The sequence below is a fragment of the Microtus oregoni genome, unplaced genomic scaffold, assembly GCF_018167655.1.
Source record: "Microtus oregoni isolate MIOR12 unplaced genomic scaffold, Mior012 000006F_ref0000085, whole genome shotgun sequence".
Classification (NCBI taxonomy): Eukaryota; Metazoa; Chordata; class Mammalia; order Rodentia; family Cricetidae; genus Microtus; species Microtus oregoni.
This window is the reverse complement of record NW_024543065.1, coordinates 36291092-36311453: the sequence shown is the minus strand read 5'-3', so window position 1 is coordinate 36311453 and position 20362 is coordinate 36291092. Positions and strand designations below refer to the sequence as shown.

At 37.8% G+C, this 20362-nt stretch overlaps 1 protein-coding gene across 4 annotated transcripts in view; it reads right to left on the bottom strand.

The window, feature by feature from the left end:
- Nucleotides 1–9284: 9284 nt before the first annotated feature.
- Nucleotides 9285–20362, bottom strand: part of Ascc3 (activating signal cointegrator 1 complex subunit 3) — a 302434-nt gene continuing 291356 nt past the window's right edge. For all 4 annotated transcript variants that reach the window (XM_041653682.1, XM_041653681.1, XM_041653683.1 and 1 more), the window contains 3 exons: nt 17194–17403; nt 10957–11132; nt 9285–10650 (listed from right to left, as the gene is read on the bottom strand). In XM_041653682.1, coding sequence (XP_041509616.1) covers nt 10506–10650; nt 10957–11132; nt 17194–17403 — 531 coding nt within the window. In that variant the 3' untranslated portion in view covers nt 9285–10505. The remainder of the gene's footprint in view (nt 10651–10956; nt 11133–17193; nt 17404–20362) is intronic.

The following is a 20362-nucleotide window of genomic DNA, read 5'->3' as shown; positions in this document are numbered from 1 at the left end:
TTATATAGATATAGTTGACCATACTGGCATGCCAATTTGTTAGGGGTGACTGCTTCTTCATTTCCAGCTGCTAAGACCACAGAATAAACTCAGAAACTGTAGGTAGCTATTTTGTCCCATTGATGGTGTTCTTTACCTTACAGAGAAACTTTCAGTTTCATGAGGTACTAATTCTTAATTGTCAGTCTTAGTATCTGTACTAATCAGTGTTCTATTGAGAAAGTTGTCTCCTGTGTCAATGTGTTAAAGGCTATTTCCCACTTTATTAGGTTTAGTGTTTCTGGATTTATATCGAGATTTTTTTGACCCTCTTCAACTTGAGTTTTGTGCAGGGTGATAGCTATGGATCTATTTGCATTCTTCTATATTGTCCACATCCAGTCATACCATTACCATTTGTTGAAGATGCTTTCTTTTTTCTATTGTATAATCTTCACTTGTCAAAAATCAGGTGTTTATAGGTATGTGGATTTACATCTGGGTCTTCAATTTGATGCCACTGATTCACATGTCTATTTTTAAGCCTATATCATGCTATTTTTTTTATTACTATAGCTCTGTAGTAGAGCTGGAAATCAGTGAGAGTGATATCTCTGTAAGTTTAAGTAATAAAAATTGCTCATTATTGTTTTAGCTATCCTTGTTGTCCATATAAAGTTTTGTTCTTTCAAGGTGTGTAAAGAATTTTATTGGCATTTTAATGGGGATTGCATTGAATTTATAGACTGCTTTAGGTAATATGGCCATTTTTACTGTTAATCCTACCAATCTATGAGCATGGGAGATCTTTCCATCTTTTGATATCTTTTTTGATTTCTTTCTTCAAAGACTTGAAGTTCTTTTTATACAGGTCTTTCACTTGCTTGCTTGCTTAGAGTTACACCAAGATATTTTATATTATTTGTGGCTATTGTGAAGGGTGTTAATTCCTTGATTTCTTTCTCAGCCTGTTTATTGTTTAGGGGTCACTATCATATTATCTTCAAATAATGATAGTTTGACTTTTTCCTCTCCAATTTGTATTCTATTGATCTCCTTTTGTCGTCTTACAGCTCTAGCTAGAACTTCAAGTACTATATTAAATAGATATAAAAGAGTGAATAGCCTTGTCTTATTCCTGATTTTAGTGGAATTGCTTTCACTTTCCATTTAATTTGATGTTGGCAATTGGCATGCTGTATATTGCCTTTATTATGTTTATGTATGCCTCTTGTATTTCTTCTCTTTCCAAGTCTTTTATCATGAAGGGGTGATGGATTTTCTTAAAGGCTCTGTTACCATGTAATGAGATGCTCATGTTTTTTTTTTCTTTCAGTTTATTTCTATGGTGGATTGCATTGACAGATTTTAGTATGTTGAACCATCCCTGCATCTCTGAGATGAAGCCTATTTGATCATGACGCATGATCTTTTTGATGTGTTCTTGGATTCAGTTTGCAAGTATTTTATTGGGTAATTCTGCATCAATGTTCATGAGGGAAATTGGTCTGTAATTCTCTTTCTTTGTTGAATCTTTTGTGGTTTTGGTATCAGTATTACTGTAACCTTATAAAAAGAATTTGGCAATACTCCTTCTGTTTCTACTTTGTGGAATAATTTGAGGATTATTGGAATTAGGTCTTTTTTGAAAGTCTGGTAGAAGTTTGTGCTAACACCATCTGGCCCTGGGCTTTTATGTTTGGGAAAGTTTTAATGACTACTTTTGTTGCCTTACGAATTATATTTTTGTTTAAATTGTTTATCCGATCTTGATTTAATTTTGGTGATATTTATCAAGAAATTTGTCAATTTCTCTTAAATTTTCCAATTTTGTAGATTACAGGTTTTTGAAGTATGTTTTAATGGCTCTTTGGATTTCCTGAGTGTTATGTCCCCCTTTTTGTTTCCGATTTTGTTAATCTCTGTGTTTCTGTGTTAGTTTGGCTAAGTGTTTTCTCTCTTGTCTTTCTCAAAGATCCAACTCTTTGTTTCATTGATTCTATTTTTCTTTGTTTCTATTTTGTTTCACTGCTCATTTTATTTCTTGTTTTCTACTCCTTTTGGGTGTGTCTGTTCCTTTTTATTCTAGAGCTTCCAAGTGTTCTGTTAAGTCACCAGTATGTGTTTTTTCCAATTCCTTTAAGGCACTTAGGGCTATGACCTTTCTTTTTACCACTTTTGTGTCCCACGTTTGGGTATGTTGTGCGTTCATTTTCATTGAATTCTTGGAAGTCTTTAATTTCTTTATTTTTCCTGGACCCAGTGATAATTCAGTAGAGAGTTGTTCAGCTTCTTCGAGTTTATAGGCTTTCTGTTGTTGAAATCCAGTTTTAATACATGGTGGTCTGATAAGTTGCAGAGGGTTATTTCAATTTTCTTGTATCTTTTGAAACTTGCTTTGTGACAAAATATGTGATCAATTTTGGAAAATATAAGGTGCTGAGAAGAAAGTCTATTCTTTTGTGTTTTGATGAAATATTCTGTAGATAACTGTTAGGTTCATTTGGGTCATAATGTTTGTTAGCTCCAGTATTTCTGTTTAGTTTTTGTCTTGATAATCTGTCCATTGGTATTAAAGTCTTCCATTATCAATGTGTGAGGGTCAATGTGTGATTTAAACTTCAGTAGCATTTCCTTTACAAATATGGTACCCTTGTATTCAGGGCCTAGATGTTAAAAATTAAGATGACACAAGAATATTTTTAGAAAGTTTATTTTCTGAAGTCTTTGGTATCAATTCATAAGTTATGAGAAAAGTAGTTTCACTTTTTATCTTTGTTGATAATTTTATATATGTATATAATGTTATTGATTCTATGCTTATCCCTCCACTCCATTCCTCTTATTTCTTCTCCAATTTCATGTGATTTTTCTAAAAGAAATCCATGGAGTCAACTTGGTGTTCCCTATAAAGCTCCAGTATGTAAGTACCCCATTACTCTTGTATGTAAGCGCTCCACTATATAAGCACTCCAATGATGTAGGGCCATCTTTTGGAGCATGGATAGTCTTGCAGGACTACATCCCAGGAGAAAACTGACCTTCCCCTAACAGCCATCAAAAATCAATTCCTCAGCTATGGATGGGACTTCATGAGTTCCTCCTGAAACTACTCTGGGATTTTGTCTGGCTTGATCTCCTACAGCTACAGCTTCAGCTACATTTGCTGTAGAGCTGGTATGTGCAATAGCCCTCTTATGGCTTGAGAATATTGTTTTGTTTGATACTTGCTCCCTCTGGCTTTTAGAATCTTTCATCCCTATCTTCTGAGATGATCCCTGAGTTTTGGGAGGAGGGGAAATGATAAAGATGTCTCTTTCTATATCTCTTTTTGAACACTCTAAATTCTCTTATTCTCTGTATAGTGACCAGCTGCACATCTCTATTCATAGCAATCTACTACAAAAGGAAGCTTTTCTCATAAAAGTTAAGAGATGTATTAGTCAATGGGTTTAAAGCTAAGAATTTAGGGGACAGTATATTATCCATTTATCAGAATAGTAGTAGTAGACTCTCTCCTAGCTCCCAAGGCCTAGTCAGTCATGTATTTTTGTCCCAGTTAACAGTATCATATGTAGAATCCATCTATGGAGTGGACTTTAATTGAATGAGGAAGTGGTTGGCTACTTCTAAGACACTGATACCACTATCACATCAGTGGGCATAACTTGATAGGTTGGTTTTTGTAGATCACAGGATTAACAGCTAGGTGAAATGGATGATTATTGTTTTCCCCACTGTGGAGATAAGGGCAAGTGTGCAGTGTGTAGCAGAATGGAAGTTTCAGGGAAAATGCTGGGACTTAATGTGTACTCTAGCATTACTCTGATAACCATCAGAGTGGTTAATCCTGCCAACTTGATTGAACTGAGATACATAATAAAGCACACCTCTGGGTGCATATGTAAAGGTATTTGCAGTGATCATTGTGAAAATACCGATGTAATCTCAAGTACTTGAGCTGTTGAGGGAGGAGGTCACAGAACTAGGCTTGGTGGGCTATAAAGTGAAAGTGTATCTTATCCTGATCCCTATTGCTCTCTGGTTCTTGACTACCATTAAGTAAGCAGCTCTGCTCCACCATGCCCTGTCCACCATGGTAATAATGTTTCAAGGTAATAATGGAATCAGCTTAATAGAAAGTAAGTAGTAGCCTAGAAATTCTGAAACCATCAGCCAAAACAAATATTTCCTCCTTTTAAGTTACTTATGTAAAGTTATTTTGTTACGGTGATGGAAAACTAGCACACATTGCTAGTTCATTGCTGGTGATAGCTTGAGATCCTTGATGAGTAAAGTCAGAGTTATTCTCTCCTTCTTAAAAAAAAAAAAAATCCAATGCAGAATGGTCACTCTTGAAACCAAACACACACCACCAATGCACATGTATGTAACACTAATATAGAAAAAAAGGCTATTAACTTGAGGAGAGAATTGACATGGGAGAGATTTGATGGTGGGTAACTAGGATGGGCTAGAGGGAGGAAAGGAAGGAAAGCAATGTAATTCTACTTCAGTTAAAAATATAAAACCCAGAAAAATTGAAAAAAAAAACAGCTCTTTGAGTTTTATCCTTTTAAAAATATATCATATTCAGTCTCTTTCCCTCAGCTCTTCCAAGATCCACTGTACTTCCCTACCTACCAACTTGTGTTTTTTTTTTGCCTTCAAAATATTTTTTTTCTTTTTTTATTGAGAAAAGGAGAAAAAAAAAACAAGTTTCCACCTCCTCCCAGCCTCCCATTTCCCTCCCCCTCCTCCCACCCTACGCCCCCTCCTCCCACCCTTCTCCCCCTCCCCCCACTCCTTTCCCCCTCCCTCTCCAGTCCAAAGAGCAGTCAGGGTTTTCTGCCCTGTGGTGAGACCTAGGACCTCCCACCTCCATCCATATCTAGGAAGGTGAACATCCAAACTGGCTAGGCTCCCACAAAGCCATCACATTACGTAGGATCAAACCCCCATCTCATTGTCCTTTGTGTCTCATCAGCCCTCATTGTTCGCCATGTTCAGAGAGTCCAGTTTTATCCCATGCTTTTTCAGTCACAGTACAGCTGGTCTTGGTGAGCTCTCAATAGATCAGCTCCACTGTCTCAGTGGGTGGGTGCATCCCTCGTGGTCCCGACTTCTTTGCTCATGTTCTCCCTCCTTCTGCTCCTCATTGGGACCTTGGGAGCTCAATCCAGTGCTCCAGTGTGGGTCTCTGTCTCTATCTCCATCCATCACCAGATGAAGGTTCTATGATGATATGCAAGGTATTGCTCTAGGATAGGGTCATTTCAGGTTCCCTATCCTCAACTGCCCAAGGAACTAACTGGGGATCTCAGCTTGGGCACCTGGGAGCCCCTCTAGGGTCAGGTCTCTTGCCAACCCTAAAGTGGCTCCCTTAACTAAGAATTGTGGTTCCGTGCTCCCCTGTCCAATCTTACTTTATCCCAATCCTCCTGTTTTTAAAACCTATTTTTACCTTCTTAAAATCCAGCAAAACCAATTTATGCTACCCAACTATTCTTGCATGTGTGGTCTTCCCCTGGAGCATGGTTGGCTTACCAGGGCCACACAGAAACTCTCTTCAGTCACTGCCCCTTCTTTCTCATTGGCTATTCAGGTTCTTATCTATTGTAAACTCTATAGTTTAAATTTTTTAAGCAATATTTTTATTTTTTGGAATTTCATGATGTATTTTGAATATATTCACCCTATCCTCATCTCCTCCTATAATCATTCCCTTCTGCACCCTACCTTAAGTACCCCTCTCTTAGAGTCCACTTTGTGCAGCCAACTTGGGAGTGGGCTGCCCCAGAGTCTGGCTGACCTGAAGGGTGGGTGACATCATTAAATTCTTTTACCCCAAAACTTTCAAAGACCAATAATTCCTTAGCTAGATATGGATTTTGTGCCCACCTTCCCCTTCTTGGCTAAGATTTTGTCTGGCTTGAACTACCACACGTCTTTCTTGTGAATGCTGTCTTTACATTATATTCATTAAAACTGTAAATGGTGGGGGGAAGGAGTATAGATAGTCACTGATGCATTGAAATACGACCAATTTTTCTATTCTAAGTTTATGTTAAACTGTTGTATAGAGCCGGGCGATGGTGGCGCATGCCTTTAATCCCAGCACTCCGGAGGCAGAGGCAGGTGGATCTTTGTGAGTTCGAGACCAGCCTGGTCTACAAGAGCTAGTTCCAGGACAGGCTCCAAAACCACAGAGAAACCCTGTCTCGAAAAACCAAAAAAAAAAAAAAAAAAAAAAAAAAAACCAAAAAAAAAAAAAAACAAAAATTGTTGTATAGATTTTAGACTCTATAGTATGTTAAGTTTCCATGGTCTTTTCAAAATGCCTTTAGTAACAGATATTTTTAGATAAAGTGAACCATGGATACTGAAGAAGCCACTTTATTAACTACCAATGTAGCATACTACTACTTGAACTATTATATATAATGCCGACTACAGAAACCAGAGGTTTCTCAGTGCCAAATGTAGGATATTTCTGTTTGAGTTGTTGCTCAGGAAGGTTTAAGTGTTCTTCAAACATGTGCTATTCTTTTTGCTATTGGATATAGATGGGAGCTTGAAGGTAAGATCCAATTACTGAAGACATCACGTATCTTGGTTACAGGACATAGAGATGAAGCTGGAACTGAACTGTCCCCGTTTCCTCCTTGCTGGCTAGCTTCACAATGTTGAAAAGTGCTATGCATCCATGTGGGGGAGAAGTCATCATGGTCTTACCCAGTGGTGTAGCTTTTGTCCTGTAATAACTTATCTGCCAGAAAAGATATACCCGCTGTTGAACCAGTGGCATGACTTTTAGGGGGTAGTAAGCAACATCTTTCTGTTTGGATTTGAGTCAGCTTCACAGGAGGAAATTCATGCCTGGTAGAGTGACCTGGTCACAAGTCCATGGGCTAGGCTCTATGGGGGGAAATTATTACTATTGTTTTGTGGTGTGGGAGGTCCTTCTGTCTGTGTGTTCCTTTTATTGGTTAATGAATAAAGAACTGCCTTGGCCTGTTGATAGGGCAGAACTTAGGTAGGCGGGGAAAACTAAATAGCATGCTGGGAGAAAGAAGGCAGAATCAGAGGGACACCATGGAGTCACCAGAGTCAGACATGCCAAATCTTTGCCGGTAAGCCACTGCCACATGGTGATATACAGATTAATAGAAATGGGTTAAATTAAGATGTAAGAAGAGCTAGCCAATAAGATATTAGAGCTAATGGGCCAAGCAGTGATTTAATTAATACAGCTTCTGTGTGATTATTTCGGGGCTAACATAGCTGGGCAGCCAGGATGAACAAGTGGGCCCTCCTCCTAGTTTTGTTAAAGGACTTGCATGAGACTGCTTTCTAAATACTTATGTTTATATGTACAGACAAGTGCTGCTCTCAGTATTCATCAAATCAGCGGCCACCACCAACAAACAGTGAATACAAAGGTTTATGGTTGATTAATGAACTGAGAAGTGACTGTTGAGCACTTAGCCCTAACTGGGACGTTCATATCACCTTTTTACTTTACAGGAAACATCATGGCGGAGGTGGCAGAAATATTTAAGAGCTGGATGATGGGGAGGAGGTTTGGGAAGCACTATCTTCAGGGAATGATGTGGCCATTATAACCATGAACTCATGTTGCCTGCACAAGACTGGGTGTGTCCATATTCAGTCATCCATGGAGGAGGGGAATATAGGACTCTGCCCCTCCCCAGGGAAGGCTTTTGGATAAGTTACAGACTTCAGTGGTATAGTCACTACTGAGTTCCCAATACTCTAGTTGATAGCTCCAAACCTATTCTTATCCATCCAGTCCTGGTTACATTCAGTGAATCACAAAACAAAATGACAAGAAAGTAGGAAAGGCCTGGTAGGGAAGGAGGGTGACTTGGGTAGCAAGTGTATAAGATTGGATTTGGGCGAGTGTGAGAAGGATGCATTATATACGTACGAGATCAACAGAGTAAAGTTAAAAAAGGAAACCTCTACTTTGAAAGATGGAACACTCAATCTTTCCATCACTGTATGTTTTCTTAAAAGATCTCCCCCAAATTAAGATTTGGATAATTTTAAACAATGTTGAAATTCTTGGCCACTAAGAGAGATAAGAAATCAATGATCTAAAAAAGTAGCACCAATGAGACTCTATTGTCCGATGTCTGATTCCTCTAAAGTGCGGGGAACAATGAGTGCAGATAAAGTCACTGATGCAGAAATGATGCAGAAGCAGAAGTGGACCCCTTCCACCTTGACTAAAGGTCAGAGAGTTCAGATCTATTCTTGTTCCTTCAAGGTTTCACGACAGGAGGTTTGACCTAAGGTGTGGGTACTACCAGGATATTTTGACCTAAGGTGTGGTTGCTTGGTGTTTTGGGTACTAAGACGATAATTACTTTGCTTGTTCCTTGTATCATGATAAAGAAGCCTCTTGCCTTCCCCCTCCTCTTTGGATTGGGGTATATAAACCCTATGAGAAATAAGCACTAAGAGAATCTCAGTATTTACTAGATGCCCCCCCCCAACTCTCTCAGTTGTCTCTAGTCTATTTCTTCCTTAGTCCTCACTCTTCTCTCCAGGCACGACACAGTATTTGTCCCGGATGTGGGACATGACAAATGGCCCTCGATGTGGGGCTTATGAGAAATGGCTCTCAACCTGGGGCTTATGATAGAAACATGACCAATCTTTCTATCTTAGTATATACTTCATCTTTTCTGGTTGATTTAGAGTTAAACAATTTTAATGTCAGATTCTTACCTGTTTTTTTCCCCCTTTTCTTTCTCTTTTCTTTTCCCTTTGAGACAGGGTCTCTCATTATGTCACTGGAGCTGTAGACAAGTCTGGCATTTGCCCCGTAGACCAAATGCCTTTGTCCTGAGTGCTGGGATTAAAGACATGCTTCACTATGCCCTACTGATTCTTGCCTTTCTGATGGAGATAGATTTGTTCTTATTTCTCCTATGTCATATTAATATGTCCAGTGAAATGCATTCCCTACTTCATAAGACCTGCTCATTCTCTGAGAAAGATGACATTAATAGAATATATAAAGTGTTTCTACACAGATCCCTGTCAGTATTGGTGATTATTTTTTAGATGTAATTTTCATTTTTCATTTAATCTGATTAAACCAGAGGTTAAGGTACAAATTTCAATTAGGAAATAAACTCTCCTGAAGGAAAGGTACAAAAAGTGATTTATGTGAAGTCATTCTGAGACAAGAATTCTCCATATATCTCATCCTCCCACATGTGATCACACTAGTTATCTATATTCTAAAAAGAGCATATAGTGCATGTCCCCACTTTATCTTTTAAAAAAAACCTTCTTTTCTCCCTGACTTCCTCAACATAGGAAGAGAAATACAACTTGGAAGTTCCAACTTGAGAAATGTTTACATTCTAGAATTTGCAATAGTTATAATTATGTTGGGGCCAAGAATTACTTTGCAAAGACAATTACATTCCATTAAAATGTATATTATGTAGACATGAACTTTCTAAATACATTTTGAATAGCTCTTCTTTAAGACAGAACTTGTTTGAATAAACATATTTCCTTTATTACACGTGATCTATTTGTAGGATTGAATATGAAGACAAAAAATTATAGCTAGGTTTGGCTGTGCATTCATGGAGATCCAGCACTTGGGAAATGGAGGGAGAAGAGCCCCAAGTTTGAGGCCAGGTTAGATTACTTGGTGAGAACCTGAGATGCAAAACTGAATGAAACCAAACCCCAAAGGCAAACAAAAAATTATGATTTACACTGAACTTTCCTCTTGTATGTGTAAAAATATCAGCGAAGGAAAGTAGTTTTGAAAAGTGAAAGAAAAAAGAATAGATGAGGATCAGGGGATATAATGGGAAGGAAGGTAACGAGAAAAAAACCAGATTGGGTTTTCTGGAAGGAGCACTCTATATATTTTATTTTCACCAGTTACAGTGTTTACATTCTCTGAAATCAATGTATGGTCTTTGAGAAATCACCACTGATCTCTGCAATATAATTTTATATCATATATTATTATATTTAAAAAGAAATCTGTGAAACTATTTCTACATGTGATCAGACCAAAGCATAAATTTTGCTGATAATACCCAGTTTGGATTACCTCACAGATTTACATGTTTTATATTGCTTAAACTCCTAACCTGTCATACCTTGATGGAATTTCCATTAGAAAAAGGAGTAGATGGCATTCATGTAAACAGTACGTTGTGAGATGCAAAGTAGGATAACTCATATCTGTCACCTCCAACATATACAACTTAAAAATCATGTTACATGTTTACTTATCTTACATTAAAGAAACCCATGAAGCCGTTACAAAAAGCAGCACTTTCTAAAAGGCCTCTGTGGCTAATGTTGCTGGAAATCATCATGGCAGCCACTGTCAATCTCCTAGATGTTTTGAGGTTAGAAGTTGATTCTGCCAAGGTAGACACCAAGTAATTCAACTTGTCCACATGACTGAACAGCCAAGATTCTCAGTCACTTCTTTCAAGTGGCCTTGGGTCAGGTTACTATACTGCCAAGTCAGTGAAGGCATCGGAGATCTCTGTGCTAACCGGTGTCGAAAGGTTTGCTTTTGTCACATTGAGATAAATGTCATACTGCTGGTCTAGGCCGAGGTAACAGTCACTCATGAGATATAGGGTGAAGATGTATCTGAAATATGAAAAACAGAAGTACATGATACATGTGAGTGAGAGCATCTTTATGAAGCACACCACTGTCTACAATAAATGGTAATAGAAGAAAAACCTGAGATAAAAATGTAAATTTGAAGCATGTTTTAAAAGTTGGTGATTAATAGTTCGAATATGTATTTAAACATGAGAATGAACATAGGTGAAAGGTGATACCTATACAGAAGGTCATTAGTACATACTCCATCCAGTAAATGTAGATTTTTCAGGACAGAGAATCAGCACACTTCACGTTTTTGAAACTTGAGTGTAGGATGCTGCTTACCTTCCAGGTGTTTCAGGAGTAAAGAAAGAGAGCGAGGCATCATGATGAGTTCGAACAAATCCTACTCGTTTTGAAGCAATCATCTCTCTCTTATCCACCTCTCCTAATATCAAAAACCATCCTTCATCTTTTACTTTGGGAAATCGAGGAGTAACTGCATAACTCTCATGTCTTCCCTGAAAACCAGAAGAAAGATAAAACATGAGTAATGCCTATATTTCCTGTCTGTCAGCTGTGTTTACAAGGCTATGCTGTTTCACTTGAATTCAAGCTCAATTACATCTAGCTGGATGTTTTCAAGTCCCTTCCTTTCTGGTTTTGTTTCTTTACTATGTCTTTAGTTCCCTTTCTTTAAGGCTCCCAGAGCATATAAAGGAGCCACTCTGTGACTATGACTATGAAAACATTCAGTTCAGCTAGAACAGCAAGTTCTGAGTCATGACATACAGTTTACATGCCATTCCTAAAATAAACATTAACATTTCATAGACAGAAGAAAAATCTGAGGTATATTTTTACATTTAAATGTTACATAAATCCTCCAAAGTTGCATGCACAAAGAACTGATAGTTAGGGAAAAAAGTCAGCAAATGAAAACGTTAGTCAAGACTAGACAATAAACCTCATAATAATGAACAAACAAAAGCAGACCCTTTGCTCTGTCCAAGAATAAAATCTACATAAAAAAGATATATTTTACTTTATTACTTACTTACTACTCAACCATCCATCCATCCATCTACTTATTTATTTCCGGGAACTCTAGAGGCTGAGGAGGGTCTTGTGTGGTTCATTCTGGGGACTTAGGGGAAATGCCAAGAGACTATACTCTGAAATCCAGTCTGGAGATTTTCTAAGATTGAGGAGATTTTTTTTTTTTTAAACTTTAAGCCTAACTGTTACAATGTTCTACAAAGTGGAAATACAGTCTGAGGTTTAGACTGGAGTAGAGTTGCATAGATAGGCTTGCCCTTTAGCTGTGCACTGACGGACCACAACATGTGAAGGATTGATGGAGGAAGGTCATTGGTTAAGTAATAAAAAAACTGCTTGGCCTCATAGGTTAAAACATAGGTGGGAGGAGTAAACAGAATAGAATGCTGGGAGGAAGAGGAAGTGAGCTCAGACTTGACAGCTCTCCTCTCGGGGGCAGACGCCTCAGAGAGATGCCATGCTCCCCTCTCCTGGGCAGACGCAATTCAGCTCCGACCCAGGATGGACAGCAGGCTAGAATCTTCCCGGTAAGCGCACCTTGGGGTGCTACACACATGATTGGAAATGGGCTAGTCCAAGTGAGAGAGTTAGCCAAGAAGAGGCTAGATATAATGGGCCAAGCAGTATTTAAAAGAATACAGTGTCCATGTAATTATTTTGGGGTATAAGCTAGCCAGGCGGCCGGGGTGCTGGGGACACAGCCCCGCCGCTCCTATTACAACAAAGGATGGCATAGGAACATGCCCTAAACCCGTTTCTATACTAGTGCAGGATTGAGACTGTTTGCACCTGCACCTAGCTGGTATTTTCCTGCACAAAGACTGGCGATGGAGATTGGGTCTGTTTTCTTGAGCATGTGTGCTGAATGAGTGCTTAACTACAGCACCGAAACTTCAGTCACCAGTGGGAGAAATGACACTTCACCCATACTACAACATAGTCTACTTGAACACTGCAAATAGTTCAACTGAAATAATACAATTTTAAAACAAACAAACAAACAAACAAACACATCCCAAGTAATGACCTAAGCTCAGATAGGTAAGTCCCAACAAACTAAGCTCAGATAGGTAAGTCCCAACAAAGAATAATAAACATAAAAAATCGTGGCAATGGGCTTTCTTTGAAAATGGTCAATTCCAAAATAAAAGATTCCAAATAAAAGTAAATTACATAAAATCCTTGACAAATTTTCAAATGAAGGACTAGACGAAAACTTAATGCCATAAAATCTTTGATGTCATAGAAGACATTTTATGTCAGTGAATACATTAAAAACAATTCAAACAAAGCACTTGAATGAATTAAGGAAGTCAATATAGGGTATGACAAAGGCACTTAAGAGGCTGGAGAAAGTATGCAAGTGTGCATAGTGGTGTGTGCCTTTAATTTCAGAACTGGTTAGGTGGAGATGAGAGGATTCCAAGGGCTTGCTGGTGAGCCAGTTTAGATAATCAGTAAACCCCAGGGACAGTGAGAAATCCCATTAAAAAACAGTAAGGTGGAAAATAAGGTGGATGGCGCCAGAGGAACAACACCCATGGCCTCCACACATGTGCACATACTCCCATTTCACCCATCTGTGTATGTACAAGCACATCATAATGAAATGATAAAAGGAGGAACTAAAAGTAGAGAAATATGCAAAGCAATTAGATTTTCTTGAAAATTAAAGCACAGTAAGCCAAATAAAAATCAATGAAAGCTTGATTGGATTAAGAATGGATTAAGTGTAAGACAGAATACCAGAGTTAGAAGACAAGATAGACAAATGAGAACATTCAGACAATGACGAAAATAAAATAATGAGAAAGTATAAACAGAATACACAAGATCTATGGGACACCATTAACAACTAAATATATGAATTTGAGACATAGGAAAAGCTAAAGGCATAGAAAATATATTTAATAAAAACAGCAGATTTTCCAAATTGAGGGAAAGAGAAGGCTATATGAGGCATTTACAATGCCAAGCAGACAGACAACTTTCCCATGTCATATTATACTTGAAACATTAAATACGCAAAACATAGAAAAGAACCAAGTCACTCATAAAGGTGAATGCACCAGGAGAACAGTTGATTTGTCAACAGAAGTCTAAAAGCCATGAAATCATGTAAAAACCTACTTTCAGTTCTGAAAGACAGTAACTGTCAATCCATATCACAATATCTAGCACCTTTTGGTCTAAAAGTAGAAGGGAATAATTTTCATGCCAAACATAGTCTGAAGGAATTTGTAATAGGTAAGCCAGTATCACAAATATTTGAGGGAATCCTTTGACCCACAAGAAAACAATAAACCATGCTAGAACAGCAGTTAAGCCATCAGGAGGAAGAACTAAACATTACAAAATCAATGAAATGACAGGCATTAACATACACCTTTATAGTTATTTGAATGAAAATGGGCCCCATAGGCTCACAGAGACTGGCACTAATGGGTATGGCCTTGCTATAGTAGGTGTGGCTTTGTTGGAGGAAGGGAATCATTATGGGGCGGGCTTCGAGGTCTCAAATGCTCAAGTCCAGTCTAGTATGCCACTGTCACTTAATGCTGCCTGTGGATCCAAATGTAGAAGCCCCAGCCACCTACTTCTCCAGCACCATGTCTGCCTGCATGTTGCCATTCTTGCTGTCATGATGACAGTGGACTAAAGTATTGAACCATAAGCCAGCACCAACTAAATACATTCCTATATAAGACACTGAGAGGAAGACAAGATTTAAAACTAAGATCCAGGGGCTGGGGAGATAACTCAGTGGGTAAGGAGTTTGCTGTGTGAGTGTGAAGACTGAAGTTTGAATCCTCAGGACCCACATAAGTGCCAGGTACCTGTGGCAGCCTACCTATAATCTCGGTACTTATGAAGCAGAGAAAAGGATACTGCAGGTGCCTTAATAGATGAGCTGTATCAGCGAGTTCTGGGTTCACTGAGGGACCCTGAATCAATATATGGTTAGGAGTGATTGAAGAAGACACCAACATCAATCTCTAGCTTCCACATGTACCTGTACAAAGTGTATATGCACCTATGTGTGCACCACAAACATTCAGCCCGCCCAAAGTGTCATATATTTGCTGCCTTCAATAAACATATGTAATTATCAAAGACACACAACCTTAGGTTGGTGAAAGGACAGGAAAAAGTATCTCAAGCATATGAAACGAGGAAGCTAGCAGGTGTAGCTAGTGCTGAAAAAACCTAGACTTCTAACTACAATTAGAAGGTCACTTTACAGTGGTGAAGGAGCAATCTACCAAGAGGATATTTCAATGATAAAGACACACACCTTAAACATTGATATATGCAAGTTCTTAAACAAAACTGTGGGATGCAAAGGAAAAACTGAACTCCAACAAAGTAACAGAAGATGACTTTTGTCAGATCTTCCAAATAAAAAAAAAAAGACACAAAAAACATAATTAAAGGGCATCGTAGAGCAAACAGACTTAACAGACATCTACAGAATTTTCTACCAAATGCTGGGAATGCTGCTTGCCTCAGAAGCCTTTGGAACTTTCTCTAAAAGAGATCATGTATTAAGACACAAAGAAAATATTAAGAAGTAGAAGAAAATTGGAGTAATATCTTGCATTTTATGTGATCACAAAAAAGTAAAACTAGAAATCAACATAAAAAAATTGAAGAACATACAAAAACTCATGGAGAATGAGCACCACATTCAGAAGACTCTGTCACTGAGAAAGCAGAGGAATTAAAAATTACTCTAATTGGATGGAATGAAAGTACACCACAGAAGAACCTGTGAGATATAATTCATGTGGTTCTAAAGAAGGACTTTATAGCTATAAATACCCACAATAACAATCAGAGAAATACTAAATAAATGATTCAGTAAGGCACCACAAGGTCTTAGAAAAACAAGAACAATCCAATCACTCAAAGTAGATTAAAAAGAAATTAACAATCAGGGCAGAAAATAATGAGATGAAAGTTGAAAAAAAATAATCAAAAACCCCCTCCACAATCTATGAGAACATAAATAAACATGAAAAATACTTAGACAAATCAAGCAACAGGGAGAAAGAACCAAATTACTGCAAACAGAGATGAAAGTGGATACTATAACTACTACTAGTAAAATTCAGAGAATCTTCAGGCATATCTAAAAGAAAAAAAAAAGCCCAATTCCAACAAATTAGAAATTAAGAAGAAATGGCTAATTTTCTTGACACATGTGATACCCAAATTAAGTAAGAGCATATGAATACTCTCCCAAGCAGAGAGCGGTAAGACTGCCAACCAAACAAAGGCAAAGCTCAGATGGATGTCCTGCTGAGTGCTGCCAGATACTAAGAACTAACAATGCTCTTCAAATGATTTCATAAAAGGAACAAGGGTTACACAGCAAGTTCCAGGCCTACCTACCCAGGAATCGAATCTATAAGCTCAGCAATTTGTTACATATATAGCTTGCCACAATCCATGACTAGATGTAAACATGATAACACTTGAAGTTTATTTTGGGATTGATTTCTACAAAAATCATCTACTGGTTTTGTAAGACAATGACTTTATGACATAAATATACTAATACCAAAAAGTTCTTCATTAGATTTTACTGACTTCCAGACAGTTTTTATTTTTAAAACAGTAACTAAAAATTAAATTTAATTCTCAGCACAACTAAATCTATTTCGAAGGTGAATATTAAGGCAATTTCACCATGATTTTTCTTTAACATTAATACTATTCTCCACTTATGATTTTTTTTATGTAAAAAGAGAGGGCAAAAGTTGCGTGTTGAAATCTTATTATTATTCACTTCACTTACTCCGGACACCAGCAAAGCCTTAGCCCACTAGGCTGAAAGGAAGACGTCTTCATTATTTCAATCATGGTGTCACTTAAAAACCTTCTCCTCATTCTATGTGATCTTTTAAGACTTAAATGATTTTAGTGTCAGGCTACAGAAAAAAAGCACAAGTAATATACAATAAAAAAAACTACTGTACATTTTTCTCTGCATGAAAACTGACAAAGCTTTCTTTAATGCATTAAAATGAAGGAGGCAGACAGATATGGTAACTGAGCCTCAAAAAAGCTTAGTGTTTTATTCAGGTGCAGAGGAAAGCTCAACCTCATTTGCATCTAGTGTATTGTAGATCCTGCACATCAAGATCCTCCGAGGCAGTGCTTCTTAGAGTTTAATGTCCTTAAAAATACTGGGTGCACTGAGGAGAGTATCAGATCCCTGAGATTCTGTTTTGGTTAGAATGGAGGGCGTTCAAGGAATCTATACCTTAAAAGGCACACCAGCTAAAGAAATTTATGAGGATAGTGAGACAGGCTAGGTAAGGTGGAGGGAAATTCGGGACATGAAAAACAGCACATGAGAACTGACTAATTTCAAAAGACCAACACTAGCTGCTAATGCCAGTTGAGAAAGCAGGATTCATGAATGACACGGACACATTAGTAATAGAAAAGATATGTGTGGTGGTGCATGCAAATACTTGGTGTGAAATATTTGAGGATAGAAAGCAAATGTTACACCTTGTGGAACCCAAAGTGGACTCTCTGCAGGCTGACTTGAAGCACATACTGCTGATTAGCATGCAACTTGATCCACTTGTTGTCATCTCGCTTGTCTGCTGTCAGAGTTGAAACGGAGAGTTCTTTATGTCCTTCAGCTGAGTCATCCCATGAGCCTTTAACACTTATGCCAACATTTATCACTGGCAAGCGAGATAAGAAATTCCATGCCTGAATAAAAAAGAAAAATAATAAAGGAATAATTAGTGGAAAACGCAGTGAACAACTATGAAATGGTGTGCTTTTAGAAAGTTGGTCTTTGACTTTGAGACTAAATCTGTGTTCATGCGGCTGTTGAAATAATACAGAGATACTTTATACTTTCCCCAGCTTTATGCTGCTACTGGGATACTGCTGGTGGTGTGACCCATCTACCCATTCATATTTCACTCTCTTTTATTATACTTGTAAACGTGGAAAATTCATGATTTCAACTTTGCTTTAAAAAAAGACATTGCAATCTAAACTTAGCTCTTTATTGTACATGTCACCTGATTTGAGTAACTATTGGCTATACTAAAAAGTAAACATGATTAAAAGTTTACTGTTACAGGTAGTGGTGGCGTACACATTTAATCCCAGTACTCGGGAGGCAGAGGCAGGCAGATCTCTGTGAGTTCGAGGCCAGCCTGGTCTACAAGAGTCAGGAGAGCCAGGGCCACACAGAGAAACCCAGTCTGGAATCCTTGCCTCCCCCACAACAAAGTTTATTGTTAACGGTTTTGTTTTAGAGATGTGCTTATTCAGATATTATAAGTGACTTTTAATGTGGAGAACATTATGTGGGCCTATAAAGACAACCTGAAAATAAATTGATGTCAGTGTCTTTCATTAAACAACTTAATGAAACATATCACAATACAACTGTTTTTGTTCACGTTCTAATTTTTTTTCTATAAATTTCTATAGTAAAATTCTGTAATAGCTATAATTCATAGGGAGCCCTGTAATTCTGGAATTTAGTCTAGAAATTTTTTTTCGCATTGTTATTCCAACAGTACTAATTAAAACATCACCTATAAAGAGGGAAAATATGTGGCCCCTGTACCTTGTCTGGGCAGTACAGTAGAACTGGCCCTGATGGTGTAGGTCTAGGAGAGCTGACATGCGGGTCTAACAGCAGAACTGGCTTCACACCTTGCTTATCACTGCAAGGGGTGAAGTAGCCAGGACAATGCTGGAGAGCTCACCCTGGTGGTGAGGACGGGAGAAATGGGAGGGTGACTAACCCTGTAAGTACCTAGGTCCAGAACCAGGGTTATGAGTTGGCACCCCCCGCCCCCAATATCCACCGCAATAACAATCTTCTGGAACATATGAAGGGGACAGTCCTGCAGATTCAAAGCTACAAGCTCTCCAAGATACAGGGAAACAACAGGATATCCAAGGAGTCCCTGTGAAGGCTTAGTATCAATAGTGTAGCAGAAACCAGAGGCCTTGAACTAGACCCATGACTCTTTGCAATGAACACTTGCAAGTAAAGATAGATAGAAAAAGGGGTTTATTGCATGATCTACTGTGTCATACTACAGTGTCCATGACGAGATTGATGATTTTTTCCCCTTTTTCTCTTAGATTTTATTTTATTTAGGGGGAGAGGTTGCAGGGCAGAGGTGGGTATGTAGGGATGGGGGAAATGAATGGGATTGAGATGCATGATGTGAAAGACACAAAGAAAAAAAATAAACTTAAAAAAGAATGGAAATATTTTGCCACTTTATGCATCTTCTTTAAGACACTTTCAAACAATCATTCAGTCAGTGCTCAACAATGTAGAATGAAAAAAAATTGAAAGTTTATATTACTAGAAACCACAAGAAACTCAAGGTGGTAAGGTAATTATCATTTTTGTAAGATTTACAGGTACGTGGCAAACTTGCTATCAATCTAGAATACTTCCTAATGTAGTTTTAAAAGCCCATGATCACTTTCACTTTGGTTTCTTTTGATTCCTTAATGTATACCACAGTTTTCTTTCTAGACTTTAATTGCTTGTTCACTGTGGTTTTACTGCTGCTGAGTGTTTGTAATTGAGATGAAGTAGCCCAGATGAGTCAAACCACCCTCAGGAATAAAAAAAAAAAAAAAAAAAAAAAAAAAAAAAGGAAGAAAAGTTAGTTCAATGAGAATTGAATGCTGTAACTTTTTCTTACCAATTTGAAATCATGCCTGGAACTAGATTTCGAAAGAGCTATAGAATGGACTTTAAGCACACACGCTGGCTGAGCCCTTGCCAGAACTAGTAGTTAGTGAGCAGAGAAACTGCCCTACTTAAGACTGGTCAGCATGTAAAAACAGTGAAGGAGACATACAATTCAGTAGGGCATTTATTTAATGAGATGACATATGTGAAACAAACATTATTACTCTTTCTTTTTACTTGCACAAATAAATTAGTTACCAATAAAATGTGTTCTGCTTTTAGCAACTCTTTGAATTATGCTACAATTCTCTTAAAAGTATCTTGGCTTTTACAAGTATGAATCTTTAGGAAGGATTTAGTATAATTTTTCAGCCTATAATGTGTACACATTTACTTACTATATGTGTGTATATATGCATATATGTAAATATATACATAATATATACGTGCATGTGGATATATACATACATGCATACATACACGCACATATCATGAGTTATTTTTAAGAAAAACTGCTAAGACATTTCAATACCAGCCAAACATATTTATCTGAGGATTAATCTTCATCTATTGAATCAGGCAAGATCACTGCCATGCATACAATTATTTAATTAGCAGCCAAATCCTCTGCCAGTCAGCAGCCGTTCCAGGCATACTGATGGGGTAGGAGATGCAAATCTCACAGTTGTACTGCTTTTTCTCATTACTACTGCAATTAGCACTTAAATTGATGCTTTAAACATACTAATTTCTGGAATAATTCAGGATTTGTATGTTACCTGGGATCGCCTCACTGCAGAGCCGACACCAGATTGCTCTGCAAATTGAAGCACTTTTGAGCCAAATAACCATCATCATATCAGACAGAGCCAATTTGCATTTGGTTTTAAAGATAACAGAATGGCAATTTATGCAAATAAATTAAGTAAGTTTACTTCTGAGTTTTCCCTCAACTAATTATAACAATGTTCTAATTTTTCATCACAT